This window comes from Dendrobates tinctorius, unplaced genomic scaffold (genome assembly GCF_039654945.1).
Source record: "Dendrobates tinctorius isolate UK_male_01 unplaced genomic scaffold, ASM3965494v1 ptg000046l, whole genome shotgun sequence".
Classification (NCBI taxonomy): domain Eukaryota; kingdom Metazoa; phylum Chordata; class Amphibia; order Anura; family Dendrobatidae; genus Dendrobates; species Dendrobates tinctorius.
In genome coordinates this window covers 74,134,638-74,162,475 of record NW_027361714.1, presented here as the reverse complement: position 1 = coordinate 74,162,475, position 27,838 = coordinate 74,134,638, and the positions used below count along the sequence as shown (strand labels likewise).

Here is a 27,838-nt window from a genome sequence, read left to right as displayed (position 1 = left end):
GAAATTGAAAAATTTGGCCTTGTTATGTCTCTAAAAAGATTCAAGGTTCTAATTCGTTGCCTTCGGTTTGTCGACAGAACTACCCGAACCGCATGTAAAATATATGACCGACTTGCTCCAATTCGCGATTTATTCCAAAAATTTGTGGAAAACTGTAAGAAAAGCTATTGCCCTGGGGTGAATCTCACTATTCACGAAATGCTCCCTGGTTTTCGTGGTAGATGTGCATTTCGTCAATACATTTCATCAAAGCCTAGCAAATACGGAATAAAAATTTATGCCCTTGTTGATGCCAGTAAGACCTACACATACAACCTTGAAATTTATGCAGGATAAAGGTGCTGTCACACTTAACGATGCACTAGCGATCCCGACCAGCAATATGACGCGGTCAGGATCGCTGGTGCATTGCTAAGTGGTCGCTAGTGAGCTGCCACACAGGCAGATCTCACAGCGACATAGCAGCGGTCAGGGATCGCTACTTACCTGTCAGACGAGGCGATCCTGACGTCCTCCCACCCGCGTCCGCGCCACAGGAAGCTGACGAGAAACGGTCTAGGACGTTCTCGCGCGATCAGCGATATCCAGTGGGGGAGTCGGTCGGAGGTAAGTATAAGACACAGCGATATCGCTAGCAATATCGCTGCTACGTCACAAAAACCAGTGACGTTACAGCGATATTGCTAGCGATATCACTTCGTGTGACAGGCCCTAAACAACCAGAAGGTCCTTACTTTGTCAGCAACAAACCCAGTGATGTTGTAAAAAGAATGTCTGAGCCCTTATTTGGATCGGGTCGCAATATAACAGCTGACAATTGGTTTTCAGATTGTGATCTGATTATCTGAAAATGCAGAAGCTTTCATGTCGGAACTGTAAGAAAAAATACAAACTGTGTAGGCAATTTTTTTTAAGTGTGAAAAGGAGAAAACAGTACAGCAGTATGTTTGCATTCCATAATGGAAAGGTTTTGGTTTCCTATGTACTTCTCTCAACACTTCATAATGAAGGTGCCATCGATCCTTGGTCTGAGGCACAAAAAAAACCCGGAGATAATTACATTTTATAATGAAACCAAAGGGGGTGTTGATACAGCTGATCAGATGTGCTCAACTTTCAGCGTCTGCAGAAACACCAAGCGCTGGCCAATGGTCATATTTTTCACTATGTTGAATTTGGGTGGTATAAATTCACAAGTCATTTACCTTGAAAACCAGCTTGAACCACTCCGTAAGCGAGTCTATCTGAAAAAATTGGCCCATGAACTAGTGATTGGAGAGCTACGCAGGAAAAGTATGAAAACTATCGGTAGCCCCTCTTGCCTTCAAGTTCAGCTCAAAAGATTCCGCCCAGAAGATGATAGTGAAAATCCACCACCTGCACCACAGCCCAAAAGAAGGAGATGCACCACGGAATGCGGAAATAGAAGGCTTTCTAATTATGAATGTCACAAATGTCATAATGCAATCTGCCTGACACATGCAAAAATGATGTGTAATTCTTGCTCTTTGCTCTGCAAATGTGTTTTTTTTCTGGGGAAACTTTAGGATCTAATTCTGAATGAATATGTGTGTAATATTACTTTAGGTACCTTAAAATTAAGTTTGTTTCCCTAAATTTTCTTTATAGGGTTTTTTGTTAGCGTCAAACTGTGGGCTATTTGGCGGGCGTTTTGAAATGTTTGTATTTCAGAGTTATTACTTTTATGTTAAGTAATTGGTCTTTTTTTTGCACCTTATTATGTGTAGTCTGTTTTATTACATCCCTATGAAGGTCACTGATCACTGAAATTACAAAAATTAGATATTATAGGTATTTTTCTAGCCTGCGCCTGACAGGCACATTATTCCCTAACTCGTTAGTAAAGATATTGTTCCTGACAGAGGGTTAAGAATGAATATCTAAGCATAGCACCACATAAAGACCTCACACACATCCGCCCTGAATCACGAGAATCTAATTAACTGAACACTACAAATAACACTACAAATACAGATTAAGCAACAACTACAAGATGGATTTCACTAACTAAGGTATCATTTTAATCAGTATAACAGAGCCAACCTGGTACTGTCTGTAGTTTACTTAGAAAAATCCTGCTCAAAGGTTCACGTTAACAGACTTTCTCCAGTAAATAACGACCTAACTGCAGCTATCAGCAATTCAAGAGGTTAAATAGCAACTATCAGAGCTGGCATGAAGGCTGCTGTTAGGGGGAAGTTCCGGCTGTATAACACAGTTTATGGAACAGGTTTAGCTCCTGAGCCCGATCTATACATCTCCAACATGTGAAGCATATAAAAGTCACATGTCAAGAAGGGGTTAATACTTGTGTCCAAAAAAATCTGATTTAAACCCCAAACCCCATGTCTCTTGTGAAAGCGTCAGTAATAATGGATAGACCTCACCACCCAAAAGTGATAATGACACTGTACTGTAACCTAGAAGAGGAAACTGTACAAAACAAGAAATGTTTTCTTGGTTAAAAAAAAAAAAAAAAAAGAGCATCGGGGGTGTGGTCTAGCTCTTGCCATGTGAGGAAGCAGGAAACTGGAGCTCCCACAAGACTTCCCAGAAAAGTGACTATAAAGCGGACTCTGAGGTTCCAAAGCATCCTCTTTTACTGTCGGACTATTGCCATTTGCCCCTGGATCATCTGGGGACCTAAATCAGACCTTTAGGGCCAAGCAAACTGAAGTTTTCCATCATAAAAAGTAACAGGATTACATTGCTTCCCTATCCAAGATGTCTGCCACGCTATCCTTGTACAGCTAAAGCCAGGAGGAACGTTCCCCCCTCCCCTTATGTGGGTGAGTAGCTGAATTTGCCTATATACATCAAAGTACTTTGCATTACCTTTCTGAAGAAAGAAGATTTGCATATATAAAGAGAATCCCTGGTTCATAGACTTATCTTGTGGATTCAAAGCAGTCAGATAAATGTTCCTGCCTGAGGTGAATGTGCCTCCATCTGCCTAGTTTGCATAAGGGACATAAGGAGCATTAGACTTTATTGATCTGCTTTATTTATAGCCAATCTCATATTACATAAACTATAGAGCTCACTGTGATATATACTGTGATCTGTACTAAGTCAGCACAGAAGTCACAACAGCAAGGAGTCCCAACGTGTGACTTGAGGCATAACTCCTAAGGATCTGGATCACAGCTCTCCCCCGTTTCTGCTCCGGAGACCCTGTACAGCCATCTGATTTCCCTCCAGCAGCCATTACAGCAGAACTGCCTCACACAGGAGCCTGCAGGGGACTCTGCAGAGCTGACAGCCTTCCTACTAACACACAGGATTCAAGACTAGATCTCCAAAAAAGCTAAAAGTTGCCTGTCTCCATAGATAGAAGAAAACCCCGCAAACAAATCAGAGGCGCTTATTTCTGCCTATCTTGGACTAAAGGCGCTTCCAAGATTGGGATCCACCTGATCAGTCCCTGTAAACATTTATTCAAAATATCCATAGTTAATCCCCTGGTACTGTTATATAGGGCACAGTGCAGAAGAAGCCATGCTACTGTCCTGTTATTATACCTGGCTATTATTGGGATTCTAGCGACACCTAGAGGCGACACATAAAAATTACAAATAACCCCCTCTCTTCTACACAGGACTCTGTGGTTGGGAACCATTGTGAGACTTGGCCTCTGCCCTCAAAGAATAAATAAATGACTAGGAAACATGGAGGGGGCTTGCTGATGATGGGCAGGGATTGACTGTTTAATTATCTAATCCCCCCCGGTTCCCCCCAAATATATTAGTTAATAATAGACGTGATCATCTATGGGAAAGGCTAGACGGACAGTCAGGAAAAACATAACTAAACATAAGGAGTCTTCCTCAGAGGATATGAAGCATTTTCTCAACCCTGCCCCACAGGTCAGGAGGACACAATCCTCATCTTCGCAAGTCATGTCCCAAGACGGCTATCCCCTAACGGGGTCATCGAGCTCACGTAGCTCTCCTACGAAATCCATGGGAGATTGCGATGAGGACCCTGCTGTCAATGACGAAATGAGTATAATTGAGCTGAGTAAATATATAAAGGCCCTGCCTACCAAATCTAACTTGGAGGGGTTTGCCTGCAGACTCAAAAAGTCGTATAAAAAAAAAATAGATAAACAATTTGAAGGCAGAATTTACTTCCCAAATTGAAGATGTGGAAAAAGCCCAGGATGAGGTTCACCACGAACTTCAGGCCTACAGAGAAGTTATAACTGAGCATACCCTTTAAATAGCGGAGCTTGCATCTGGCTTGGAGGACTTGGAAAATCGTAATAGGAGAAATAACATCCGTATTCTTGGTCTTCCTGAATCAATTGGTTTCTCCAACCTAGATATAACACGGTGCAAAAGATTTTTTTGGAGATCCTTGATGATGCTCAATTGAATTTGACAGACTCCATAGGTCCTAAACCCACCTCTGAAACCCGTCCTCGTGATGTAATTTGTAGAGTACACTATTACAGAGTTAAAGAGGCCATAATGACCGCCGCAAGGAAAAAAGGGAATATAAGGTTCAAAGGACACCAAATCCTGATTCTTTCAGATCTATACAGTCGTACTTTGTCACTGCGCAGAGCCCTCAGACCCTTATTAGCCGAATTAAAAGAGACATTGCATACAGATGGGGTTACCCCTTTCAACTAATGACTTAAGGGAGGTAAAACGGCCATTTTCCATCGCATTTGAGATCTAGCTAATTTTTTGGGAACTTTTGACTTACCAGTGATCGATCTTCCAGATTGGCCTCGGACTCCCGCTCTTCCTGAGGCTCCATCTAGATGGCTTACAGCCCAACACTCCAAGAAGAGGAGTAGTGGCGGAAATCCATCAAGCATCTCCTGATAGCCCACTAGCCTTTTGTGCATTTTCAATACAGGGTGTGGGACTGATCCTGATAAGAGTGGTTGACAGTTTCGCCTGAATGTCCTTAATATATTTAACTAGAGTTGAGTGAAAGAGTGCGGTCAGATTCAAAAGTCGCCGACTTTCGCCAAAGTTGGGTTTCATGAAACGAAACCCGACCACAGTGTGAAGTCGGCCATGCGGTCGGCGACCCAAGCGCCAAAGTTGGGTTTCGCCGAATGCTTGCACGTGACTTTTTTCAGCCAATGAGAGAAGTGTAGTGTAGCTGGAGTGGGAGAAATTTTGCCGCCACTAGGGTTAAAATTCATGCCAGGTGTGTTTACAGTCCTCCACTCACTGCCGACTTTTCTCCCCATTGACTTGCATTAGGTTTCGTGTTTCACGACTTTTCCCTATAGTCGGCCGAATTCGTTCGACTCGACTTTTGAGAAAGTCGGGTTTCATGAAACCCGACTCCACCCTAAAGGCAAAGTCGCTCATCTCTATATTTAAACTTCTTTTCGATTCACGTTTGCTTTATAGTTATTAACAGGTCTCAATTGCTGTCCTCTTTTACCTCTGAACATGTGAGATGTGGATGAGATACCCATGTGTTCATAATCTGGGGTATTATGTAATCTCACCCGTTAATTATATGCAATGTTTTATATTGACCCGGGAAATGACCGCGTTTATATTCTATATAGAATGATTTACCTTTGGGACTCACCCCCATGTTTAGGGGAAGTTTTAATGAGTTCTTGACCTGTTCATTTGGTGGAACTCCTCGGGTGTGGGGGGGGGGGGTCCTATCTGGCTTCGGCTTTCTCCCTGCTGGAGTGGTGCAAAGGTAGTAGACAACCAATGCCGGCACCGGTAGTAAACACTGTAAGAAGTGTTTATTTCTGTAAACTGCTACTCTCTTTTACCCTAACTTCTTTTACCTTCATCTATCTCTTTCTCTGTCCTTTCCCTTGCCAATACCCCTTTTCGTTTTACCTTCCATTTATACTGGGGATACCTACCAAGGGCAGACATTTAGAGGCGGTTGGTGTAGGTGGGAATCTAGACTATGGATAAAATCAAATTTTATTCCTTTAATGCTAGGGGGCTTGATGTTCCGGAAAAAAGGCAAATGTTGTACTCTAACCATAGACAACGAATCTCGGTTCTTTTGCTACAGGAGACACACTTCAAATCTGGATCTATACCTTAGTGTTCATCAAAATACTACCCTAAGTGGGTTCATGGTCCGAATCCGCATTCCAAATCCTGAGAGGTCTCTATAACTTTCCACAGCTCTTTTATGCCAGATATCGTTGACTCGGTAATAGATTCCGACGGCGGATTTATCTTCCTAATGATCTCATGGGGATCTCGCAAACTCGTAATAGCCAATGTGTATTTCCCGAACCAGGGCCAGTAGAAGTTTGGTGCAGAGTGCAAAAGACGTCTTGCGGAGTTCGTTGGCTCTCCTGTGATCTTCGGGGGGGGGGGGGACTTCAATACTCCCGTGAACCCCACTGTTGATGCTTCCTCGGTTAAGTCTTCCTACCTCTCTTCCATCACCCAAATAAAAAAACATGTTTGGCCTGAGGTTGGTAGATGTGTGGAGGGCTCTTCAACCTGACTCTAGAGAGTTCAGCTTTTTCTCACGGGTCCACAATACTTATAGCAGAATTATTTTTTTTATATCAGTTTGCTGGACTCGCCGGTAGAGGCTGCTATAGGGTCAATATTATGGTTGGATCATGCGCCAATTTACTTCTCGATTGTCCTCCATGCTCCAGTTAAATCCGGTTTCTCCTGGCGTTTGAATAAGAACCTTCTTCGGGACCCTTTATGTAGGTCTGATTTGGAACGTGCAATTATTAACTTCAGCACAGACCATGCTGCAGACCCCACTTCCCCTTCGGTTAAGTGGGAAACATTAAAGAGTGTCCTGGGGGGGTGCTTATTTCTCATGGGGCGCGTCTTAAGAGAGCCAGAGCCGCCCAGATAGCTCAATTGTCTGGGCAAAATCAAAAACTAGAAAACCAACACAAAAAAGATTTAGAAGTCGATACTCTCGCACACCTGTTTACATTGAGGCAAAAATTATTAGCTATAATTGATGAGAAATCACGGCAATTTAGAGAACGCCTCAAAAATCGTTTTTATCAATATGGAAACAACAGTAGCAAATTAATGGCGAGAATCATCAATCCCCAATTATCAAGCACTTACATTCCTTACATCAAAAATAAAGAGGGGAAGAAGGTGCATAGCACTAAGGACATATTGTCAAGCTTTAGGCTGCGTTCACACATCGCTTTTTTTTTACGTTTCCGCGGCGTTTAACGCGCGATTTTGCCACGAAAACGCAAAAAAACAGCATCCCATGCAATCCTATGGGATTCCGCAATGCTGTGCTAATGCTGCGGATTTTCCCACGGCGGAATCGCATGGCGGAAAAATACGCAGCATGCTCATTATTTTGCGGAATCGTGGCGATCCCGCACCCATAGGATTGCATTGTTCCGTTTACTTTCCCCCTTGTGGCTTTGCCCACCATGCGAAAAGTAAGCAGAACATTTGCGGATGGTACCCACGGTCCGGAGGAGAAGAGACTGTCCTCCGGGCTGTGAATACCATATCCCTGTAAAAAAATAGAATAAAAAAATGGTGTTATATTCACTTTCCGGCGTCCCGTGCAGCCTTCCCGGGCCTCAGCGATGCTTCCGTTCCCAGAAATGCCTTGCGAGACCTTTGATGACGTCGCGATGTAGCGGTCCCTATTCCTCGCGAGACTGCTATATTATCGCGAGACCGCGACGTCAAAGGTCTCGCAAGGCATTACTGGGAACGGAGGCATCGCTGAGGCCTGGGAAGGCTGCGCGGGATGCCGGTAGGTGAATATAACCCGATTTTTTATTTTTTAAATTATTTTTAACATTATATCTTTTACTATTGATGGCGCATAGGCAGCCTCAATAGTAAAAAGTTGGTCACACTCGTCAAACACTGTTTGATGAGTGTGACCAACCTGTCAATCAGTTCTCCAAGCTATGCTACAGATCGCTTGGAAAACGCTAGCAATCTGCAAGCTAAATATGCTTGCAAATTGCTAGTTTTTCCGTGGGAAAATCGCGGGAATTTAAAATGAGATTTTCCTGCGGAATGGAATTCTGGAATTCTCGCGGTAACTTCCACGAGAGTTCCGCTACGTGTGCACATAGCCTTGGTGATTATTATAGGGAGCTCTACAACATTGGTGGCCACTACAAAGATCAGCCAATTAATTCACTTCGGGATAAAATTAAACTATATCTGCAACAAACTAATATACCTGTAATTTCTGAGGACAGATTGTTGGACTCAGGCCTCTTTCACACTTCTGTTTTTTTGGTCAGTTGCAATCCGTGAAAAATGCAAAAGACGTATCCGTTTCCGTTGTGACACCAACGTATGCCACCGGACCGTTGTTTTGACGGATCTGCTGAAGTCGGAAATTTAAAGGAACCGCAGCCGAGAGAGAGAGAATTTTTTCTGCCGCCAGAACGGGATTTAGGGTTAAATTTCTGGCAAGGAAATTTTTCCAGGCATTCTCAGTGTAAAAATGCGGATCCGAGCAGACAAAAAAAGTTTCATTGTCCGTCCACTCAAGTCAGCAGATGACAAAATTTTGGCGGATCTGTCAAAAAACGGATCCAACGGATGACCATCCGTCAAAATCCGCCGCTAATGCAAGTCAATGGGAAAAAACGGATCCGCCATAAAAAATGGGGGATCCGTTTTTTTTTTTTGCAAAACGGCGGATTTTGACTGATGGAAACAAAAGGAAATGTGAAACAGACCTTAGGTAAAGACTTCTCATTACAGGAAATTTCTGAGACCATCAAAGAATTGAAACAGGGGAAGAGCCCAGGTCCCGACTGATATACTGCAGCATTTTATAAACATTTCTCTGCCTTATTAAGCCCAATAATTCTCAATATGTGCAATTATATTTCATCAGGAGGTTCTTTTCCTCTACACTCCCTGGCTGCTCATATTACGGTTATTCCTAAACCTGGGAAAGACCCGTTTTTGTGCAGCAGCTACCGACCAATCTCTCTGATAAACCTAGATATTAAACTGTACGCAAAAATGATTGCAAAGAGATTGTGTCCACTGTTGTCGAGCCTGATCAAACAGGACCAGGTGGAGTTCATTCCAGGGCGAGAAGCCAGGGACAATACCATACGGACTATTTCTCTGATAGATAGTATGCACATGGGGTCCCCCCCCCCCAATGGCCCTGTCAGTTGACGCCGAAAAGGCCTTTGACAGGCTGCACTGGGAGTTCATGTTCCAGACATTAGAGGGATTGGGTTTAAGGGAAAACATGCTCCATAGAATTTCTGCCCTGTATACATCTCCAAGTTAAAGCCAATGGCGCATTATCAAATATTTTCCCTATTCGGAACGGTACAAGGCAGGGCTGCCCCCTTTTGCCCTTACTCCATATACTAACGATGGAGCATTTATCAGCCGCAATTCGTAATAATCCGTCAATTAAAGGCACAAAATTGCAATCAGGTGAACACAAACTGGCACTTTTCGCAGATGATATTCTCCTATATATCTCATCCCCGATTACAAGCCTTCCAAATATTATTCAAGAGCTACATAGATTTGGTCATCTAAGTAACTTTAAAATCAATTCCCATAAATCCGAGATCCTAAACATATCCCTGAAACCACCTATGATAGAGCAGCTGAGTGCCTTATTTCCTTTTCGCTGGCGCTTTGACTCTCTTACTTACTTGGGAGTCAAAATCACAGCCAAGACATCGCAATTATATAATGCCAAATTTAGGGTTGCCTTACCCAAAGCTGAGTCAGACCTAGAAAGATTGCATATTACAGCTTTCTTGGTTGGGCCGGGTTAATGTGATAAAGATGGACTTATTGCCCAGTCTCCTGTACTATTTCCAAGCAATCCCTATGTACCTACCTGCTTCCTTCTTCTCACGCCTTAAAAGAGCGATCACTAGATTCATATGGTCAAATTACGGAGCTCGCATTTCCTATTTTCTGTTAAGCCGGTCAAAAACAAGTGGGGGAGTGGGTCTGCCAGATTTTTCTTTATATAGTCAAGCATCGATTGGAGCATGTATTTAGGACCTATTCCATAGTAAAGGACATAAAAAGTGGGTAGGATTGGAAAATGACCTCAAAGGCCGTGACTCCCAAATAATCATTTGGTCCCCAAGAAAGAATGGTGAGAGCAACATACTTCTACTTTTTCTTACCAGGAACATGGCGGCGGCTTTTCTCAATCGAGGAGGCCGAACCCTAAAGATCTCTTCAGCTCCTGGCCCTTTAACTCCCATCTACGATAATCCGTACTTTCCGGCGGGACTATGTAGGAAAACATTTTTAAATAAAGATAAAAGCTCTCACCCTATAGTCTATGACTATGTGACTCGATCAGGAATGAAGTCGTTACAGGATATTTTCTCAGACGAGGAACCACCGGCGGGTTCTTGGTTCTTTTTTGAACAACTGAGAAGTTTTATAATAAAATTGGCTAATCGGACTAATCTTTTTAGAGCATTAACACCCTTTGAGACCCTCTGCCTGTCTAAGAGCCCTCCGGATCATACCGTATCTCTGTTGTATAAACTCTTTCAAGAGGCACAAACCCCTCTCCATGATTTTCCTCCATTCTTCTCTAAATGGGAGACTGACCTGGGAAGATCTTTATCGTCCGAAGACAGATTGAAGATCATTCTCTTTACGTTTAGATCTTCACTATGTTCTACATCACAGGAGAGGAGCTACAAGATTCTTGCAAGATGGTATAGATGCCCTTCAGCTGTCCACTCTATACAGTTGTGGCCAAAAGTATTGACACCCCTGCATTTCTGTCAGATAATACTCAGTTTCTTCCTGAAAATGATTGCAAACACAAATTCTTTGTTATTATCTTCATTTAATTTGTCTTAAATGAAAACACAAAAAGAATTGTCCTAAAGCCAAATAGGATATAATTCCACACCAAACATAAAAAAGAGGGTGGACAAAAGTATTGTCACTGTTCGAAAAATCATGTGATGCTTCTCTAATTTGTGTAATTAACAGCAACTGTAACTTAACTGTGGCACCTAACAGGTGTTGGCAATAACTAAATCACACTTGCAGCCAGTTGACATGGATTAAAGTTGACTCAACCTCTTTCCTGTGTCCTTGTGTGTACCACATTGAGCATGGAGAAAAGAAAGAAGACCAAAGAACTGTCTGAGGACTTGAGAAACCAAATTGTGAGGAAGCATGAGCAATCTCAAGGCTACAAGTCCATCTCCAAAGACCTGAATGTTCCTGTGTCTACCGTGCGCAGTGTCATCGAGAAGTTTAAAGCCCATGGCACTGTGGCTAACCTCCCTAGATGTGGACGGAAAAGAAAAATTGACAAGAGATTTCAACGCAAGATTGTGCGGATGTTGGATAAAGAACCTCGACTAACATCCAAACAAGTTCAAGCTGCCCTGCAGTCCGAGGGTACAACAATGTCAACCCGTACTATCCGTCGGCGTCTGAATGAAAAGGGACTGTATGGTAGGATACCCAGGAAGACCCCACTTCTTACCCCGAGACGTAAAAAAGCCTGGCTGGAGTTTGCCAAAACTTACCTGAAAAAGCCTAAAACGTTTTGGAAGAATGTTCTCTGGTCAGATGAGACAAAAGTAGAGCTTTTTGGGCAAAGGCATCAACATAGAGTTTACAGGAGAAAAAAAGAGGCATTCAAAGAAAAGAACACGGTCCCTACAGTCAAACATGGCGGAGGTTCCCTGATGTTTTGGGGTTGCTTTGCTGCCTCTGGCACTGGACTGCTTGACCGTGTGCATGGCGTTATGAAGTCTGAAGACTACCAACAAATTTTGCAGCATAATGTAGGGCCCAGTGTGAGAAAGCTGGGTCTCCCTCAGAGGTCATGGGTCCTCCAGCAGGACAATGACCCAAAACACACTTCAAAAAGCACTAGAAAATGGTTTGAGAGAAGGCACTGGAGACTTCTAAGGTGGCCAGCAATGAGTCCAGACCTGAATCCCATAGAACACCTGTGGAGAGATCTAAGAATGGCAGTTTGGAGAAGGCACCCTTCAAATATCAGGGACCTGGAGCAGTTTGCCAAAGAAGAATGGTCTAAAATTCCAGCAGAGCATTGTAAGAAACTCATTGATGGTTACCGGAAGCGGTTGGTCGCAGTTATTTTGGCTAAAGGTTGTGCAACCAAGTATTAGGCTGAGGGTGCTAATACGTTTGTCTGGCCCATTTTTGGAGTTTTGTGTGAAATGATCAATGTTTTGCTTTTTGCTTCATTCTTTGTGTTTTTTCATTTAAGACAAATTAAATGAAGATAATACCAAAGAATTTGTGATTGCAATCATTTTCAGAAAGAAACTGAGTATTAACTGACAGAATTGCAGGGGTGTCATTACTTTTGGCCACAAATGTATTCCCAGTAGTCCCGGATACTTGTTGGAGATGCCTAAATGAGGTGGGCACATTTACTTATATATGGTGGCACTGTCAAAAACTTGTGGTCAGCAATTTTTTACCTACATAATAGATTGTCTAATATCAATATTAGACCCACAATGGAAACTGCATTATTGTCCTTGAGTGACATCTCAGCTTCCAAATTCAAAAAAGGTCTTCTTAGACATTTCCTTACAGCTGTCAGAAACTTGATCCCCAGATATTGGAAACAGGTAAAGTCACCTTCTCGTTCTGAGTTTGTCGCTGAGCTTAACGATATCTATAGAATGGAGCAAATGATATGCCAAATAGTTGGCAACACGGACAGAGTCTATGACACTTGGGCTCCCTGGCTTGTTTTTAGAGTTAAAAATGGGCTGGAGGTTTGGGTATCGGGACACTGATGACTCTTTTCAATACATGAACACCCCTTTGATTTGACTGGATGGTATTCGGGGCGCCCTGGGTTCCTGGATGGTCTTCCTGGATCTTGACTCCCATCGGAGTGATCGGGGGATCAATGGCCTTCCGGGTCTAGGGAATGCCTCAATCCCATTTCGAAATTGTAATTCTTATTTTTTACGATCATTTAATCCCCTCCCCTCTCTTTTCTTCTTTCCCTCCTGTTTCCTTTCTCCTTTCTCTTCATTTTCATGTTAAGGTTGTATAAATAACTTTCTTTCACAAACATTCCAATATCCTTTTATTGACTGCTCTATAAATCCATCAATATATTGATTGTTTCTCAGTTTAGCAAGTTTTATTACAATAGAAATGATACAGCTATCATTTATATCCTACAGTTGATAATCTGATGCTGATGTGGATTATATGCTTTCTTATATACCGTACAATAAGCCTGGATTCTGTATTGTATAATTATTTCAATAAACTTGATTTACACAAAAAAAAGAGCATCAGTATCCGTAAGATAAGATACATTCAGAATACAAATATAATGCTTTATTAATCCAAGCAATCAAACATTACACCAACTGCAATAAAAAAAATAAAAGGCAAAACACGGAAAGCTTTTTGGAAAACACACCACACAGAGAAATCTTTTGGAAAACACACCACAGTTTCTTTATCATCAAGGAACTGTGAAGATGACGACAAGTATGCACTTACTCCAAAATATTCAATAATATGCAGGAGAAATATTTCTAAGAAAAAATATCAACATGTGAAGTATATAAAAACAAAAGGAGTCCCAATATAGAAAAATTCTAAAAATGCAAAACGTCCAAACATACAATCAAAAGATCCAGATCAAGAATACAAATAAACATGTGACCTTTTGATATTACCCTAGATATTGATGAAAAGGAGGGAGAGGCAATGAACCCCACATGTTACGCCAGCAAAATGTGTCTGTGTTTTGCTTTTTAATTGTTTTTATTGTAATTGGTGTGTTTGTTTTCTTGGAGTAATAAAGGATTACAGTAGATTTGTATTCACAGTGACTGTTATCGCATGGACACTGGTGCTATGTTCAGCAAGAAAACATTTCTAGTTTTGTACAGTGTCAGTAATACAAATACTTTATAAGAAACCAACTACCGCTATGCAAAAAATAGGTATTAGACCTACCGGTAATGATGTTACCAGGAGTCCATCCTGACAGCACCATGGAGGACGTCCTCCTCCTCCTTACAGCGACAGGAAAGCACACGAGAGGTTAAAAGGTCATGTCCCACCCCCTCTCCCTCAGTGATTTAACAAGTACCACAAGGTGGATGATGCTAGAAACAGTTTAATGAAACAATCATATTACAGCATATGACATAACATAATACATTGTAGTATAACACAACCGGGAGGGAACTACCCGTGCTGTCAGGATGGACTCCTGGAAACATCATTACCGGTAGGTCTAATACCTATTTTCCAGGACGTCCACCTGACAGCACCATGGAGAGTACCAAAGCACCTCCTCAGGGTGGGATTACCGCCTGGAGAACCTTTCTCCCAAATGCGGTCTGTTGACCAGCTAACACATCAAGCTTGTAGTGCTTGCAGAATGTATTAAGACTGGCCCAGGTTGCTGCTCTACAGATCTGATCAACCGACGCCCCCCGCCCGTTCGGCCCATGAGGCCGATACCACCCTCGTAGAGTGGGCTTTTATGGAATCTGGCGGGTTGGCGCCTTCAGCTTGGTAGGCGTCCGAGATTACTGAGGTAATCCAACGCGCGATGGACTCCTTAGAGGCCCTCTTCCCCTTATTTCTACCCCCAAAAAGGATGAACAGGTTCGGGTCGATGCGCCAGCTATTGGTGGCCTCTAGGTAGTCTATAACTGCGTGCCTCACATCCAGCGAGTGAAGACGCTGCTCCTTTTTATTACGGGGATTATCATAGAAAGATGGTAACTACCTCCTGGTTTAGATTTTTTGGAGAGGCTACTTTTGGGGTAAATGCCGGGTCTAACCTTAAGATTATACGGTCCTCTCTTATCTGGAGATATGGGTCCTTAGTGGACAGGGCTTGGATCTCCCCTATTCTTTTGGCCGTGGTAATGGCTACTAGGAAGGCCGTTTTACGAGTGAGAGCAGGGATGGTTATCTTCTCACCGAGAGCGTAGGGGTCTGAACAGAGAAACCGAAGTACCAGGCCCAGGTCCCAAGGCGGGGTGAGCTGCCTAATCGTGGGGCGCAGGCGCTGTGTGGCTCATATAAATCTTATTATCCAGGGATGTGAAGCTAACTGGTAATCAAAGAAGGCGCTCAAGGCTGAAACCTGGACCTTTAGAGTGCTGGGCTTAAGGCCTTTATTAAAAACTGCCTGCAAAAAACTTAGTATGTTAGGGAGGTCAGGGGTGCCTGCCACAAGATCAGACCTGCCACCCTCCAGACAGAATCTTTTCCATATCTTTCAATAGATTGCGGATGTCACTGGTTTCCTACTGGCCTGTAGGGTGGATATGACCTGATCCGACAATCCCTTTGCCTTCAGGATGTCCCTCTCAGGATCCAAGCCGATAGGTGGATCGGGCCCTGGTGGATGATGTCCTTCCACGGGGGTAGGTCGACTGGATTTCCCACTGCCATGGCTCCTAGAAGGGGAAACCAGCTTCTCTTCGGCCAGTATGGAACGATCAACATCACTCTCGCGTGGTCCTCGCGTATCTTTCTGAGCACTGCTGGTATGAGAGCCAGTGGTGGGAACGCATAAGAGAGGGATTCTCTCCAAGTCTGGCTCAGGGCGTCTACGCCTTCTGGGTGGTCCGCTGGATTCAGGGAGTAGAATCTGGGGACCTTCGAGTTCTTTCTGCTTGCAAAAAGATCCATACTGGGGGTCCCCCAACGCTGACAAAGATGGTCGAAGATTTCTACGTTCAGTTCCCACTCTGTCGGGTGGATCCGTTGTCTGCTCAAGTAGTCGGCTACTTCGTTCTGAGAACCTTCTAGGTGTACTGCGGTCACAGATTGGACTGTTCGTTCCGCCCAAGCGAATATTTTTTCCGCTAGGGCCTGTAGTGGTTGATGTCTGGTCCCTCCCTGGTGCTTCAGGAATGCCACTGCCGTTATATTGTCGGATAATATGCGGACGTGACGATTCTTTAGTACCGACTGGTTCCTCCGCAACGCTTCCCAGACCGCGAAGAGCTCTCTGAAATTGGAGGATCTGGTCCTGATGCCTACTGGCCATTCCCCTTGGAAGATCTTCCCTTCTATGTGGGCTCCCCATTCCCACGCACTGGCGTCTGTGGTGACTACCACGTATGGAGAGGTTGTCCATTGTACACCCACTTGAAGGTTTCTGGACTGTGTCCACCACCGGAGGGACTCCTTCACTCGTTCTGGCATCCTTAGGGGTTTGTCTAGCGACGCCTGACTTCTGTTCCACTTTGCGAGGATCACTCTCTGTAATAATCTCGAGTGGAATTGGGCCCATTGGACACACTGGATGCAGGCTGTCATGAGGCCCAAGACCTCCATTGCCTCTCTTATGGAGCATTGACGCCTCAACAGGTCTCTGGTTCTGGCCTGAATAGTCCTCTGCTTCTGCTCGGGTAGCCAGGATATTCTGTCGGCTGAGTCTAGAAGGACTCCGAGGAATACTTTTCTGGTGTCTGGCCTGAGGTCCGACTTCTCCCAATTGATCACCCAGCCAAGGAACTCCAATACGGTAGTTGCTCGGATCCTGTCTCGAATGAGCGCTTCTTTGGATCTTGCCACCAGTAGGAAGTCGTCCAGGTATGGAATGATCACAATACCCTGATCTCTCAGGTAGGCCACCACCTCTACCACCAGTTTTGTAAAGATTCTGGGAGCTGAGGCCAACCCGAATGGAAGACACTGGAACTGGAAGTGGCAGGTCCGGGCTGGTAAACTGACCGCGAACCTTAGTGGGCTCTGGGATGAGGGATGGATAGGGACCTGGTAGTATGCCTTTTTTAGGTCTAGGGTGCACATGACGGCGTCCCTGTCCATTAGGAGGATTGCGGATCGGATCGATTCCATCCGGAATCTCTTGTACCTGACCCAGGCATTTAGTGGTTTCAAGTTTATGATGGTACGGGCCTCGCCGGATTGTTTTGTTATCGAAAACAGGGAAGAGTAGTGCCCTCTTCCTCTTTCCGTCGGAGGGAACTGATATTATGACCTCTGAGTTTACCATGTCCTGTAGATCCGTCCACATTGCGGAGTCCTCCAGGACGACAGTGGGGGCAATATATCTGTCGGGGGGAGGTGAATAAAGCTCTATACTGTAGCCTTCCGCGATGGTTCTGAGGACCCACGGATTGTGGGTGACTCGGGACCAGTTTGCTGCGAAGTCTCCCCCAATACCTATGGCGTCATTGCCTCCTCGATCTAGATGTTGATGTGAATGAGGGACCCCTGTTCCTCCCACCTTGGCTGAAGGAGCCCTTATAGGAGCTTCTATTGGACCTTGCCCGGCCTCTGAAGTCAGTCTGTCTCCTGGAGAAGGAGCCTCTCCGAAAGGACTGGGGCCGCCTGGGTTTTTCCTCCGGGAATCCTTTATTTTTATCGGACACAAGCTCCAGAATGTTATCTAGGGCTGGACCAAATACCCTCAGGCCCGAGAAGGGGATGGCGCATAGCTTTGTCTTAGAAGCGTTATCCCCCGACCAGGATTTAAGCCAGACTGCTCTCCGGGCCGCATTAGAGAGGGATCTATTTCTGGCTGCAAACCTTACGGATTCAGCCGACGTATCCGACAGGAACGCCGTGGCTGATTTCATGAGAGAAAGTGATGTTAGGATCTCTGATCTTGTGGTTTTGTTGGTTAGGTGTTCCTCCAACTGCCCCATCCACAAAAACATAGACCTGGCCACCGAGGTGGCTGCTATGTTGGCCCTAATAAGAGCCGCCGATGTCTCCCATGTTCTTTTTAACAGGAGGTCCGCCTTCCTATCCATCGGGTCTCGCAGACCTGATGAGTCCTCGAATGGGATGGCCGTCTTTTTGGTAACCTTGGCGACTGGAACATCTATTTTAGGGACTTCCTCCCATGCCCGTGTTTCCTTGGGATCGAAAGGCAGTCTATTTTTAAAGTCTCGGGAGAGTATCAACCGACGCTCTGCCTCTTTCCACTCCTCCTGGACCATTGTTTTGATGTGTTCACTTACGGGGAACACTACCTGTTTCCGGGCCACTAGTCCTCCAAACATTAAGTCCTGTCTGGACTGTGGTTTAGGGACTTCCTCTATCTGCATCGTATTTCTGACTGCCTGGACCAACTCGTCCATGTCCTCCAGTCTGAACAGGTACTTCCTGCTCTGATCCTGTCTATCCCCCAGGATCTCACCTTCTTCCTCCTGATCTGAATCCCGGAAGTCGGACTCCTCGCTAGGGCTTGCTTCCGATACTGGGTCTGCTTCCCACCTTGGACGCTTGCGACTCGGCCCTGGGCTGGGGGACTGACGCCGTGTGAAGCTGGCTGTAGAGGCCTGAACTTCCTCCCTTATCAGGGATCTCATTTCGGCAAGAAGGGATGGCTGTTCCTCGCCTATGACCCTTGAGGTACAGGGTCCGCATAAGGTCTTGTTATAGGTGTCTGGCAGCTTTACCCTGCATACGGGGCATCGGACTGATTTGGAGGTGGCCTTTGCCGGGTCCTTCACCCCCGAGGGGGATTCTGCCGGGGTTCCCTTCTCCTAATAATACAGAAGGGGCACCTACTCAGATCTGGGCTGTGAGGATGGGTGGGGGAGGGTGGTCTGCGCTGTGCGCACTTACCCCTCCACCTGCTGGAGTGTTGCCTTCCATCCTGGCACGATTCTGCAGAGCGCTGTGGACCTCAGGAGCGTGCGCCCCGGATTCAAAGCCGGCGTGTGACGTCACCGGATGTGACGCGCGACCTCTCGCGATAGGCCGCCTCCTCCACTTCCTCCGGCTGCTCCTGCGCGCGACCGCGCTCTGCTTTTATCCCCGGTGCCCGCTCAGCCAGCCGCTTGCAGGGAACCGCCCCCCCTGCTATGGCGGTCTGTTGGAGCCGTCTCCCGGCGCTAACCTCCATCCTGCGGGCGCTCGGCGCGCCGCCTGCGTGGGCCCGACCTCCGCCTGTCATGGCGCTGCTGGAGCCCAGCGCCGACTGCGCCATCCTTCTGCCGGTGCCCGCTCGGCCAGCCGCCTGCGGGGAGCCGACCCTCGCCTGCTATGGCGGTGAGTCCTGGAGCCGAGAGCCTCCCATAGGGAGGAACGGCTCCCTCCAGGCGCATCGTCCTGCTCCTGGCCTTTGGAGCAGAGGGACTCCCCATCGGAGAGTTTCAGCCCCGGGACCTCTTGACAGGGGAAGGCTTGGACTGGCCGCACGATCCCCTGAGCCCCTCCGGTAAGTTCTCGTGTGTCCCTCCGTGCAGGGACAGGAAAAAAACACTGAGGGAGAGGGGGTGCTTTCCTGTCCCTGTAAGGAGGAGGAGGACGTCCTCCATGGTGCTGTCAGGTGGACGTCCTGGAAAAGCAAAACAAAACATGACTTACATGATATGAAAGAATTCTTATTGGTTGTTAAATTACTGGAAAAGTATAAACTTGAAAATTATTGTTTATTCTCTGAAAGATCTTTGATGCAATTATCGCTCCTTGTTCATGGCACTTAAAGGGCTTCTCTGAGAATTTAAGATGATGGCCACCACCACCACCTATTTTAGGCTGCACCATTACCTAAGCACATATTATTATGGGTTACAGCAGTGGTCCCCAACCTTTCCGACCTTGAGAGCCACATTCAGCACTGAGAGGGGGTCGCAAGCCACATTCAGCTCTAAGAGGGGGTTGCGAGCCACATCCAGATCCCACCCCCTTCAAAGTAGTGTCAACCAAAGCCCCCATTACAGGTATAATAACAAAAATTCTTAATAAATATAATTCTGGATTAATTATTCAACGGCTCATATACAAAAAAATCAATCCTTAAAAGATACTTTTTTGACCAATCATTAAAAAGTTATCAAAACTTCAAGTTTTGAAAACTTTTTAATGATTGGTCAATAAAGTATCTTTTAAGGATTGATTTTTTTGTATATGAGCCGAGGTATAATGATAACCAAAGTTTTCCACAGAAATCACTCCAAAGCAGTACACTGAGATCCAGGGGTTCCTGCAGTACCCCCATTCAGTATTCTCCCATCAAGGACTCCCAACACACTGTCACATCCAGCTTCGAGCACCTCCTCTAACAGGTAGTATCATCCTCCAGTGTACCATACCTAAAACATCTCTAAACCCCTAAGACCAGTATATGTGCATCCAGGTCTTCTGCAGGGCTACTTACAAAATTCACCATTTTGAGATGTAATCTTCATACATGTTTGATAGACCAGGAGCTAATGCACCAAGCTGGCAGACAGTTGCAAGCCACAATTTCATGGGATTGCAAGCCACATGTGGCTCCCGAGCTACAGGTTGGGGATCTCTGGGTTACAGCATGAAGAAACGCTGTGTCTCGACTGTCAGGCTGAGGAGCAGCATCATGAAGGAGCATAACTTAATTGCTTACTCAGCCTGACAGGTTTACAATGGCACACAGACCAGGAGAAAAAAAAAAAAAAGCACACTCTGATCAGTGAGCCCACCTGCACTGATGTAACAGAAGAATACAGAGACGCTCTGGAGATGGGTCTCCAGCAGGGTTTCTTCAAGCTGCAACCTTCTCATCAGGGGAGATATACCATTCATACAACCCTTGCAGCGGCATGGTGGTCCACTAAGTGAGGGGAAGAGCTTCCACCTCCAAAGTAGGTGGAGTTGTTCATTATGATGAGATACTGGACTGCAAGGGGCCCATATACTGTTCTTACACAGGGGCCCTGTTCTGTCTGTGTCTGTTCTTGTGTCCAATTGCATGGCTAGGATGGTTTGAACCCTGAAATAGGTGATGGCTGCCACCTTGGATTACTTCTCGGAGAACCATTTCAAGAATGAAACATTTTATAAAACAATAACATTTTTGTATTTAGTTTTCAAGATGTAGCATCATAGGCATATTTCATGCTTCTAATCTTAGTTCAAGTTTTGCGGTTATTCTAAGGCCAAAAATTACAGACATAATACAAGAAAATACACCCACAAAAAAGTTGTGTGAACCCTCTTTTGACAAGGGGTCTAATTTTCAACTGCTCCATCATATAACCAGTTTCCCTTTATAAATCCCTATATTCTGTCATTTTACACTTAAAGCTCAGCAGACTAAGAAGCACAAGTTTAAAAATGTATTCTTTTGTGTGTGTTTTTTACTATCTTTTATGAAGTAGTTAAAAGTAATTCAGAATTAGGAAAAAAAGTGTACGTAGGCTTGTAGGAAACAAAGGTACATGTTCTTTTACGCGCGCGCACACACACACACACACGTCTGTTGATATGCTTACCTTGGTTTTTCAGGAGCATCAGAAGGGTTGCTGAAAAATGGTTCTTGATAAATAGTTTCCATCAGGTCATGGTCCATTAGAGTTGTCATTATTTCTTCCCGACTAGGTGGAGACATTAGTGGTTTTAAAATGTGCACTGGTCGAGGTGTAGCACTACCATTCTTGGACTGAGACGGAGAACTCATGGATCTTGGAGAACTGTCAGGAGTGGGTGTCAATCCACCACTATGTCTAGAAATGTATAGTTCTAAATCTCCATCTATAAAGTCAATGTCAGGGGAGGAAGCAAGTCCAGTAGAGGATGAACTGGAACTGGATGGGTGGCCAGCATTCAGAGCTGTGTCTTTTTTCTCAGTACTTACATCAGTATGAATCCATTTAGATTGCGCTATGTTAAAGGAGGCATTTCTGAAAAGTTCTTGGCTACCCAGCTTACATTCATGATTCTCTAAATCCTCAGACAGCTGAGTAAAAACTGGGTCCACTGATGTTGGATGGTGAAAACTTTGAGCAAATAATCTATTTTTAAGTTGGTTAACCAAAGGGCTTTGCTTATTGTCAATGGAAGATTTTTCAAACAACTCAGGGTTAAGGGAGCTAGGTCTCAAAAGCACTTTGTGTTCTGAAGCACTACGGACAATTTTGTGATCGGTTTGCTTGCTCTCCTGCTTCATTCGGTCATTTTCCAGGGAACTCGTAGGAACGGGATCACTCAAAAATTTCTGGGGCAAATTTTGATCAGCTGGAATAAACTGACTCCCGGTGTATAAACTGCAGAGACCAGTTTGCCCTACGGCATTGATATCGAAATTGTAGTTATGCTCAGGAGATAAACTATCTTCAAGTGCATAGCAGCTCACAAAACCAGGGTCAGCAAAAATCGCAGAACTTCCATCAGACAATGTACTTTTTATTTGGCGCTCAGTTTGATATTTTACAGGCACAGATTTCAAATTCTTGGCTGCCTTTGGCTTTGTGTTACGAGGTGCCCTTGGTTTTTTGTTGGGTGCTCGGCATTGTGATTTCTTACTAGTACACTTTGGTTCAACCAAAGATGATTGACTGCCTTTTAGATTAGCACTGGATTCTTCTGATGCAGCTGCCTTTTCTTTCTCTTGCTTTTTGTGGAACAATTCCTTCAGGACAGCGATTCCACAATGTGCATCTACAATTCCTTGTGAAGGACTTTGTTTTAACGTTTTTTTAGTTGCTTTGGTGCAAGAAAATATCTCAGGTAAACAATTTTGATTAAATTTATGAGGAGTGAACGGTGTTCCATCAAACAACTCACCTTTTTGTTTCCAAGTTGACATTCTGATAGGGTTCCTTAAAGAAGTTACCAAAGAACTTCTGGGTAATGGAGTTTCTGAAGAGGATTTTAAATCGCTCCGTTTGCCCTGATCCTGGTTACTTGTCATCTGCTGCTGGCTGTTCATCGTGCATGGCAAAAGTTTTGACTGTAATTTCTCAAAAAGCATAGCATCAGGTGCACTTTGGGTGTCGCGTAATTTTACAACAGATGCCAAAAGCCTTTTCTGCACTTCTGTGGGATCCTCCTCTTGAGTAAAAGGAGTACACGTTAAGGAAAACTGTGCATTCTGTATTACCTGAGAAGGGCGAATAATGGAATTTGATATCTTATTTTGAGCTGTACTCAATTCTTTTGTTTGAAACACATTTGGGCCTGGTGCTTTTAAATTATTTATCTTGTAAGAATCTGTGCCTTGATTTAATGGCAAAGGTGATGATGAAAAATTAATCTCCTTTGGAACAATGGTATTGTTTCGAGAGTTAAGAGAAGAAGCAGTACTACTGAAAGATTGTGTGCTTTCCTGAAAGTCTTCCTGGTTGTCGGAAGATGAGAGCTGTGTAGAGTGAACATGCCCGGGAGAAAATCCAGACAAAGTAAAATCTGATGACAGAGTACCAGATGTTTGTTTAGTGGTTTCATCTACTGGGCTACCAGACTGATCTTGAATCAAAAGTTCTGATCCAGCAGTTTCAATATTTGTTATCTTATTTCGGCCTTTAATTTTCGTATGTTTTCTTGGTGCCTTTTCACTCTTTTTCTGCCTAGGTTTCCCCTTTTGTCTTTTTCGGTCTTTGACTAACTCAAGTTGAATAACTTTGTTTCCTTGTTTGCTCAGTGTGGGAGGGCTTAAAGTACTCTTCTTTCTGGTTTTACTTGATTGGGCTTTTCGTTGCCTTTTTTTGGTACAAAGTTCACCTTCTTTCTTTCCTGCAGTTAAATTATATGCTTTAAAGAGAGGGGTATCTTCAACAGGACTCCGCTTCAGCTCCTCAGCTTCTGGGTCTGTTGGTGACCAGCAACGTGGTGGAGACATATGTATTGGGCTTGGACTTCTTTCAGTAAGAAAGCCCAATTTCGACATCACATCCTTGTAGTCAGTATCACAATCTTCTGTTTCGACATTATAAGATGGCATTGGAGGTGTGAGAAAACTACAAGCTTTTCTTCTACGTAGAGGTAGGGGGCGATTAAGAACTTGACTCTGCGACTTTGGGACCTTCCCTGGCTTTTTCTTAGCAGATTTCGGTTTTGTTTTTCTCTTGTTGTTCTTCTTTGGTAATACGGGGCATAGTGGGTATTTGGTTGCTGGGGAGTCTGGCACTTTAGGCCAAAATTCTTTTAAAGGTGCCATTTTATTATAGAACTCCAGTTTTTGATCTGTTAATATTACACGATCTTCACTAGGATCTAACTTTTCTAATTTTACCTGCATATTTTTTCTGCCTTTAAATCTATTAATGATTATATATTTTATAATTATTGGTGGTAACTTATTAGATACCTTTCTACGTTTGCGTGACTTTTGAGGATTACCTGCATATTCATTGGCTTCGACAGACTGAGGTAGATTAATTTTTGAATTGCTTACACCCAGGTTTGACTCCCCATCTTCACTTTCAAAATTGACTTTCCTTTTTGCTCTTAAAGTATATTTATTTCCATAAAGTGCTGATGAAGGGTCCGACTCTACATTGCCCTCTTCAAATTGACATTCAAAGCTATTCATTTCACATGTGTTTCCTTGAAATGCACCATCATCCATCATGACAGCGATGTCACAGAATGGTACCCTGTCGACATCAGGAGGACTTTTGCTACAAGCATTCCCTGGAGCATAGCTGCTGTCTTTTACCAGTTCGATTTCATTTAAACCGACAGAGCCCTGGGCATCAGAAGAGTCCATATTGTCTTGTTTCAATGCATTCAGATGTTCTTGCACATCATCACTTTTTGTATTGTGTATTTTATCTCCTTGACGGTCCACTGCGACATTTACCTGTTCCTTACTTACAGAGCCTTTTATCTTTTTTGATAGCTTTAATCTTGATGGTTTCTTAGGCTGTTGAACTTTGCAAGACATCGCTGTAGCTTTTTTTGGCCGGTTCAAACAATTTGAAAGGACAACGCTAGGAAAAAATTTGTAATGGGTCACCTGCTGGTTAACACCAGTTGCTTCAGTATTATGTTCCTGAAATTCTTCATATCGTACCTTCATTTTATTAAGGCTTCCTTCATTAGTATCAGCATCTACAGTCCTATCACAATTTTCAGTTAAGGCTGTATGAGCAAAGCTGTGTGGAGGAACATTACATTTATCGCTTATGTCGGCAGGTTTTTTAGCTTTGTTATTAATCAGTTCTGTGAAATTTCGATGCGTTCTATCCAAAGCACCTTCACTGCCATGTCGGTTCAAATGCAAAAAGGAAGCAGCATCCTTTTCTTTTCTAATGCTGGTGAATTTCCTGCACTGCAGATGTCTATTTACTGAGGAAATCCCATCCTCATAGACAGAGGTGTCACTTGCTGGAATAGAGACAATGTCATTCATCCCTACATCTTTATGGAGGATATCTGAATGAACAGAACTGTTAAAAGGTGCTGGATATTTTATACTATAAGTGCTATCATTTGTGAAAGTGTGGACAGAAAGTTCAGCTCCCTTTTCCAGAGGTGACTGGGAGAGCTCCTCTATCAAACCCTCTTTTTTTAACACGTGAGGAGATGAAAGGGCACTTGAGTGCTGACACTGGAATGCGGTTTTGGCAGAAGATTGTGGCTCCAAGGAAGCAGCATCTTTGTGAAAGATGGAGGTTTTTATTGACAACTTGCTCTTTGCAATAATTGAAGAGTGGGTAAGAGTACTTTCATTATTCATGGCGTTATCTACAAAAAAATAAATAAATAAAAGATATGTAACTTTTACACCAACATACATCAGTTAACATTTACATGTTCTACTTTAATAAGCAATCAGCTCCACTTTACTATAGATAAAAAGTTGCAAAATTTAAAGCAGGACCTATTTATTCAACATATTGCATTTCAAAAATTGCAAAAAAAAAAGGGGGGCACAGTTTTAATTGTAATAGCACATTAAGTACTACTTATTCCAGACATTAGTGCATATTTTGCTGCAGATTTACCTTTTAACAGATGCAGATTGCATTTTTCCAGTGTATGGACAGCAAAGATGTACAGGACTTCCTGTACAGAAGGTAGAGATAATTTATTGCCATCTCTGCCTTCCTGATTGCTGTAAACAGAGCTGAATGAGTGCCGTTTATACAGTTGAAGAAGCACTAACAGAGAATCTTCCTTTTGTCCTACCATCATGTGATTGCCACATGCTGTGATCTTATCAGACTCAGATCAGCTCTGCAGTGACGACAGGATGCCGAATTTGCCCTGTTATGCAGGCTAAAGGCCCCGTCACACTAAGCGATCTCGCTAGTGAGATCGCTGATTTTCTGACACATCAGCGATCTCGCCAGTGAGATCGCGGTGTGTGACGGGGATCAGCGACCGGCCCCCTGCCGGTTATCGCTGATCGTGCTCGAGTGGCCTGGGCCGTTTTTTGATTGCTGGTCTCCCGCTGCCCAGCGCGCATCACTGCGTGTGGCAGCGAGAGACCAGCGATCAGCGACGCTGGTTGCTAATGTAAACGTCGGGTATCCAGGAGTCGCGCGGCTCCTAGATACCCGATGTTTACCTTGGAAACCAGCGTGTACGCCGGTTTCCAAGGTAAACAGTGGGTATCCAGGAGTCGCGCGGCTCCTGGATACCCGACGTTTACATTAGAAACCAGCGTCGCTGGTCCTGATCGCTGGGGCTGTCTATGTGACAGCTCACCAGCGATCAGCCTAACGATGTCCCTGTGATCCCATCATGTCGAATCGTTGGTGGGATCGCTGGGACATCGTTTAGTGTGACGGGGTCTTAATACATTGGGTACTGAGAAAAAAAAACAGCAGTATACAAAAAAATGTAAGTCTCCCCTTGAACGTTTTTATATCCTTAGAAGGGGCATAACGAAATAAATAAAAAAAACACATTAAAGAAAAAACATTAAAAAATACAGTTGAAAAACAAACGTGTGTCTGATATATAAAAATAATTGGCATGGAAAGGGGAACAATTTAAAATAAAATATATTCTAGTGGTCCTTTGCGACTTTAAAAGTAGAATGTTACGCTTTTCTCTAATATCAACAAATAATTAGGTCCCATGTATCATGGAAAAATAGGCAAAAGTTATTTGAATATCTTACATACTCATGTATAATCAGAGTTTTTCAGCACATTGTTTGTGCTGAAAATGCCCACACACACACGGCTTATACACGAGTCCCAGAACATGGCGGGGGAGCAGCGGGTCACAGGAGGCAGGAGCTGGCGGCTGCAGCTGTAACTGTGCCCGCTGCTAAAGCAAAATGAATATTCACTGCACCAGCGATGAATATTCATTTCTCTTGCAGCGCGCACAGTTACAGCTGCCGGCTTCCAACAGCCGCTGGGCTATCACGGGTGCCCGCTCATTAAGGTAATGAATATTTACCTCTCTCCACTCCCATTGATGTGGAGAGAGGTGAATATTCATTCTCTTAATGAGTGGGGACACGTGATCACCCGGCAGCAGGAGCTGCTGGCACCGGAACAAGATGCTGCGAAGGCGCGTAGGGAAGGTAAGTAGGATGTTTTGTTTTTTTTATTGTTTTTTTTCTTTTTTTAATTCTTTTCTCATGGTGGCCAGGCATACAAGGATAGGGATGAGGAACCATGCAGACAAGGATGAGAATAAGGAGCCATGCAGACAAGAATGGGAATAAGGAGCCATGCAGACAAGGATGAGAATAAGGAGCCATGCAGACAAGGATGAGAATAAGGAGCCATGCAGACAAGGATGGGAATAAGGAGCCATGCAGACAAGGATGGGAATAAGGAGCCATGCAGACAAGGATGGGAATAAGGAGCCATGCAGACAAGGATGGGAATAAGGAGCCATGCAGACAAGGATGGGAATAAGGAGCCATGCAGACAAGGATGGGAATAAGGAGCCATGCAGACAAGGATGGGAATAAGGAGCCATGCAGACAAGGATGGGAATAAGGAGCCATGCAGACAAGGATGGGAATAAGGAGCCATGCAGACAAGGATGGGAATAAGGAGCCATGCAGACAAGGATGGGAATAAGGAGCCATGCAGACAAGGATGGGAATAAGGAGCCATGCAGACAAGGATGGGAATAAGGAGCCATGCAGACAAGGATGGGAATAAGGAGCCATGCAGACAAGGATGGGAATAAGGAGCCATGCAGACAAGGATGGGAAT

General features: G+C 44.3%; 1 protein-coding gene across 2 annotated transcripts in view; it reads right to left on the bottom strand.

Moving 5' to 3' along the window:
• REV3L (REV3 like, DNA directed polymerase zeta catalytic subunit) overlaps nt 1-27,838 on the bottom strand; it is a 266,105-nt gene that overhangs the window by 57,961 nt on the left and 180,306 nt on the right. For both annotated transcript variants that reach the window (XM_073575998.1, XM_073575999.1), the window contains exon 13: nt 21,200-25,394. In XM_073575998.1, coding sequence (XP_073432099.1) covers nt 21,200-25,394 — 4,195 coding nt within the window. The remainder of the gene's footprint in view (nt 1-21,199; nt 25,395-27,838) is intronic.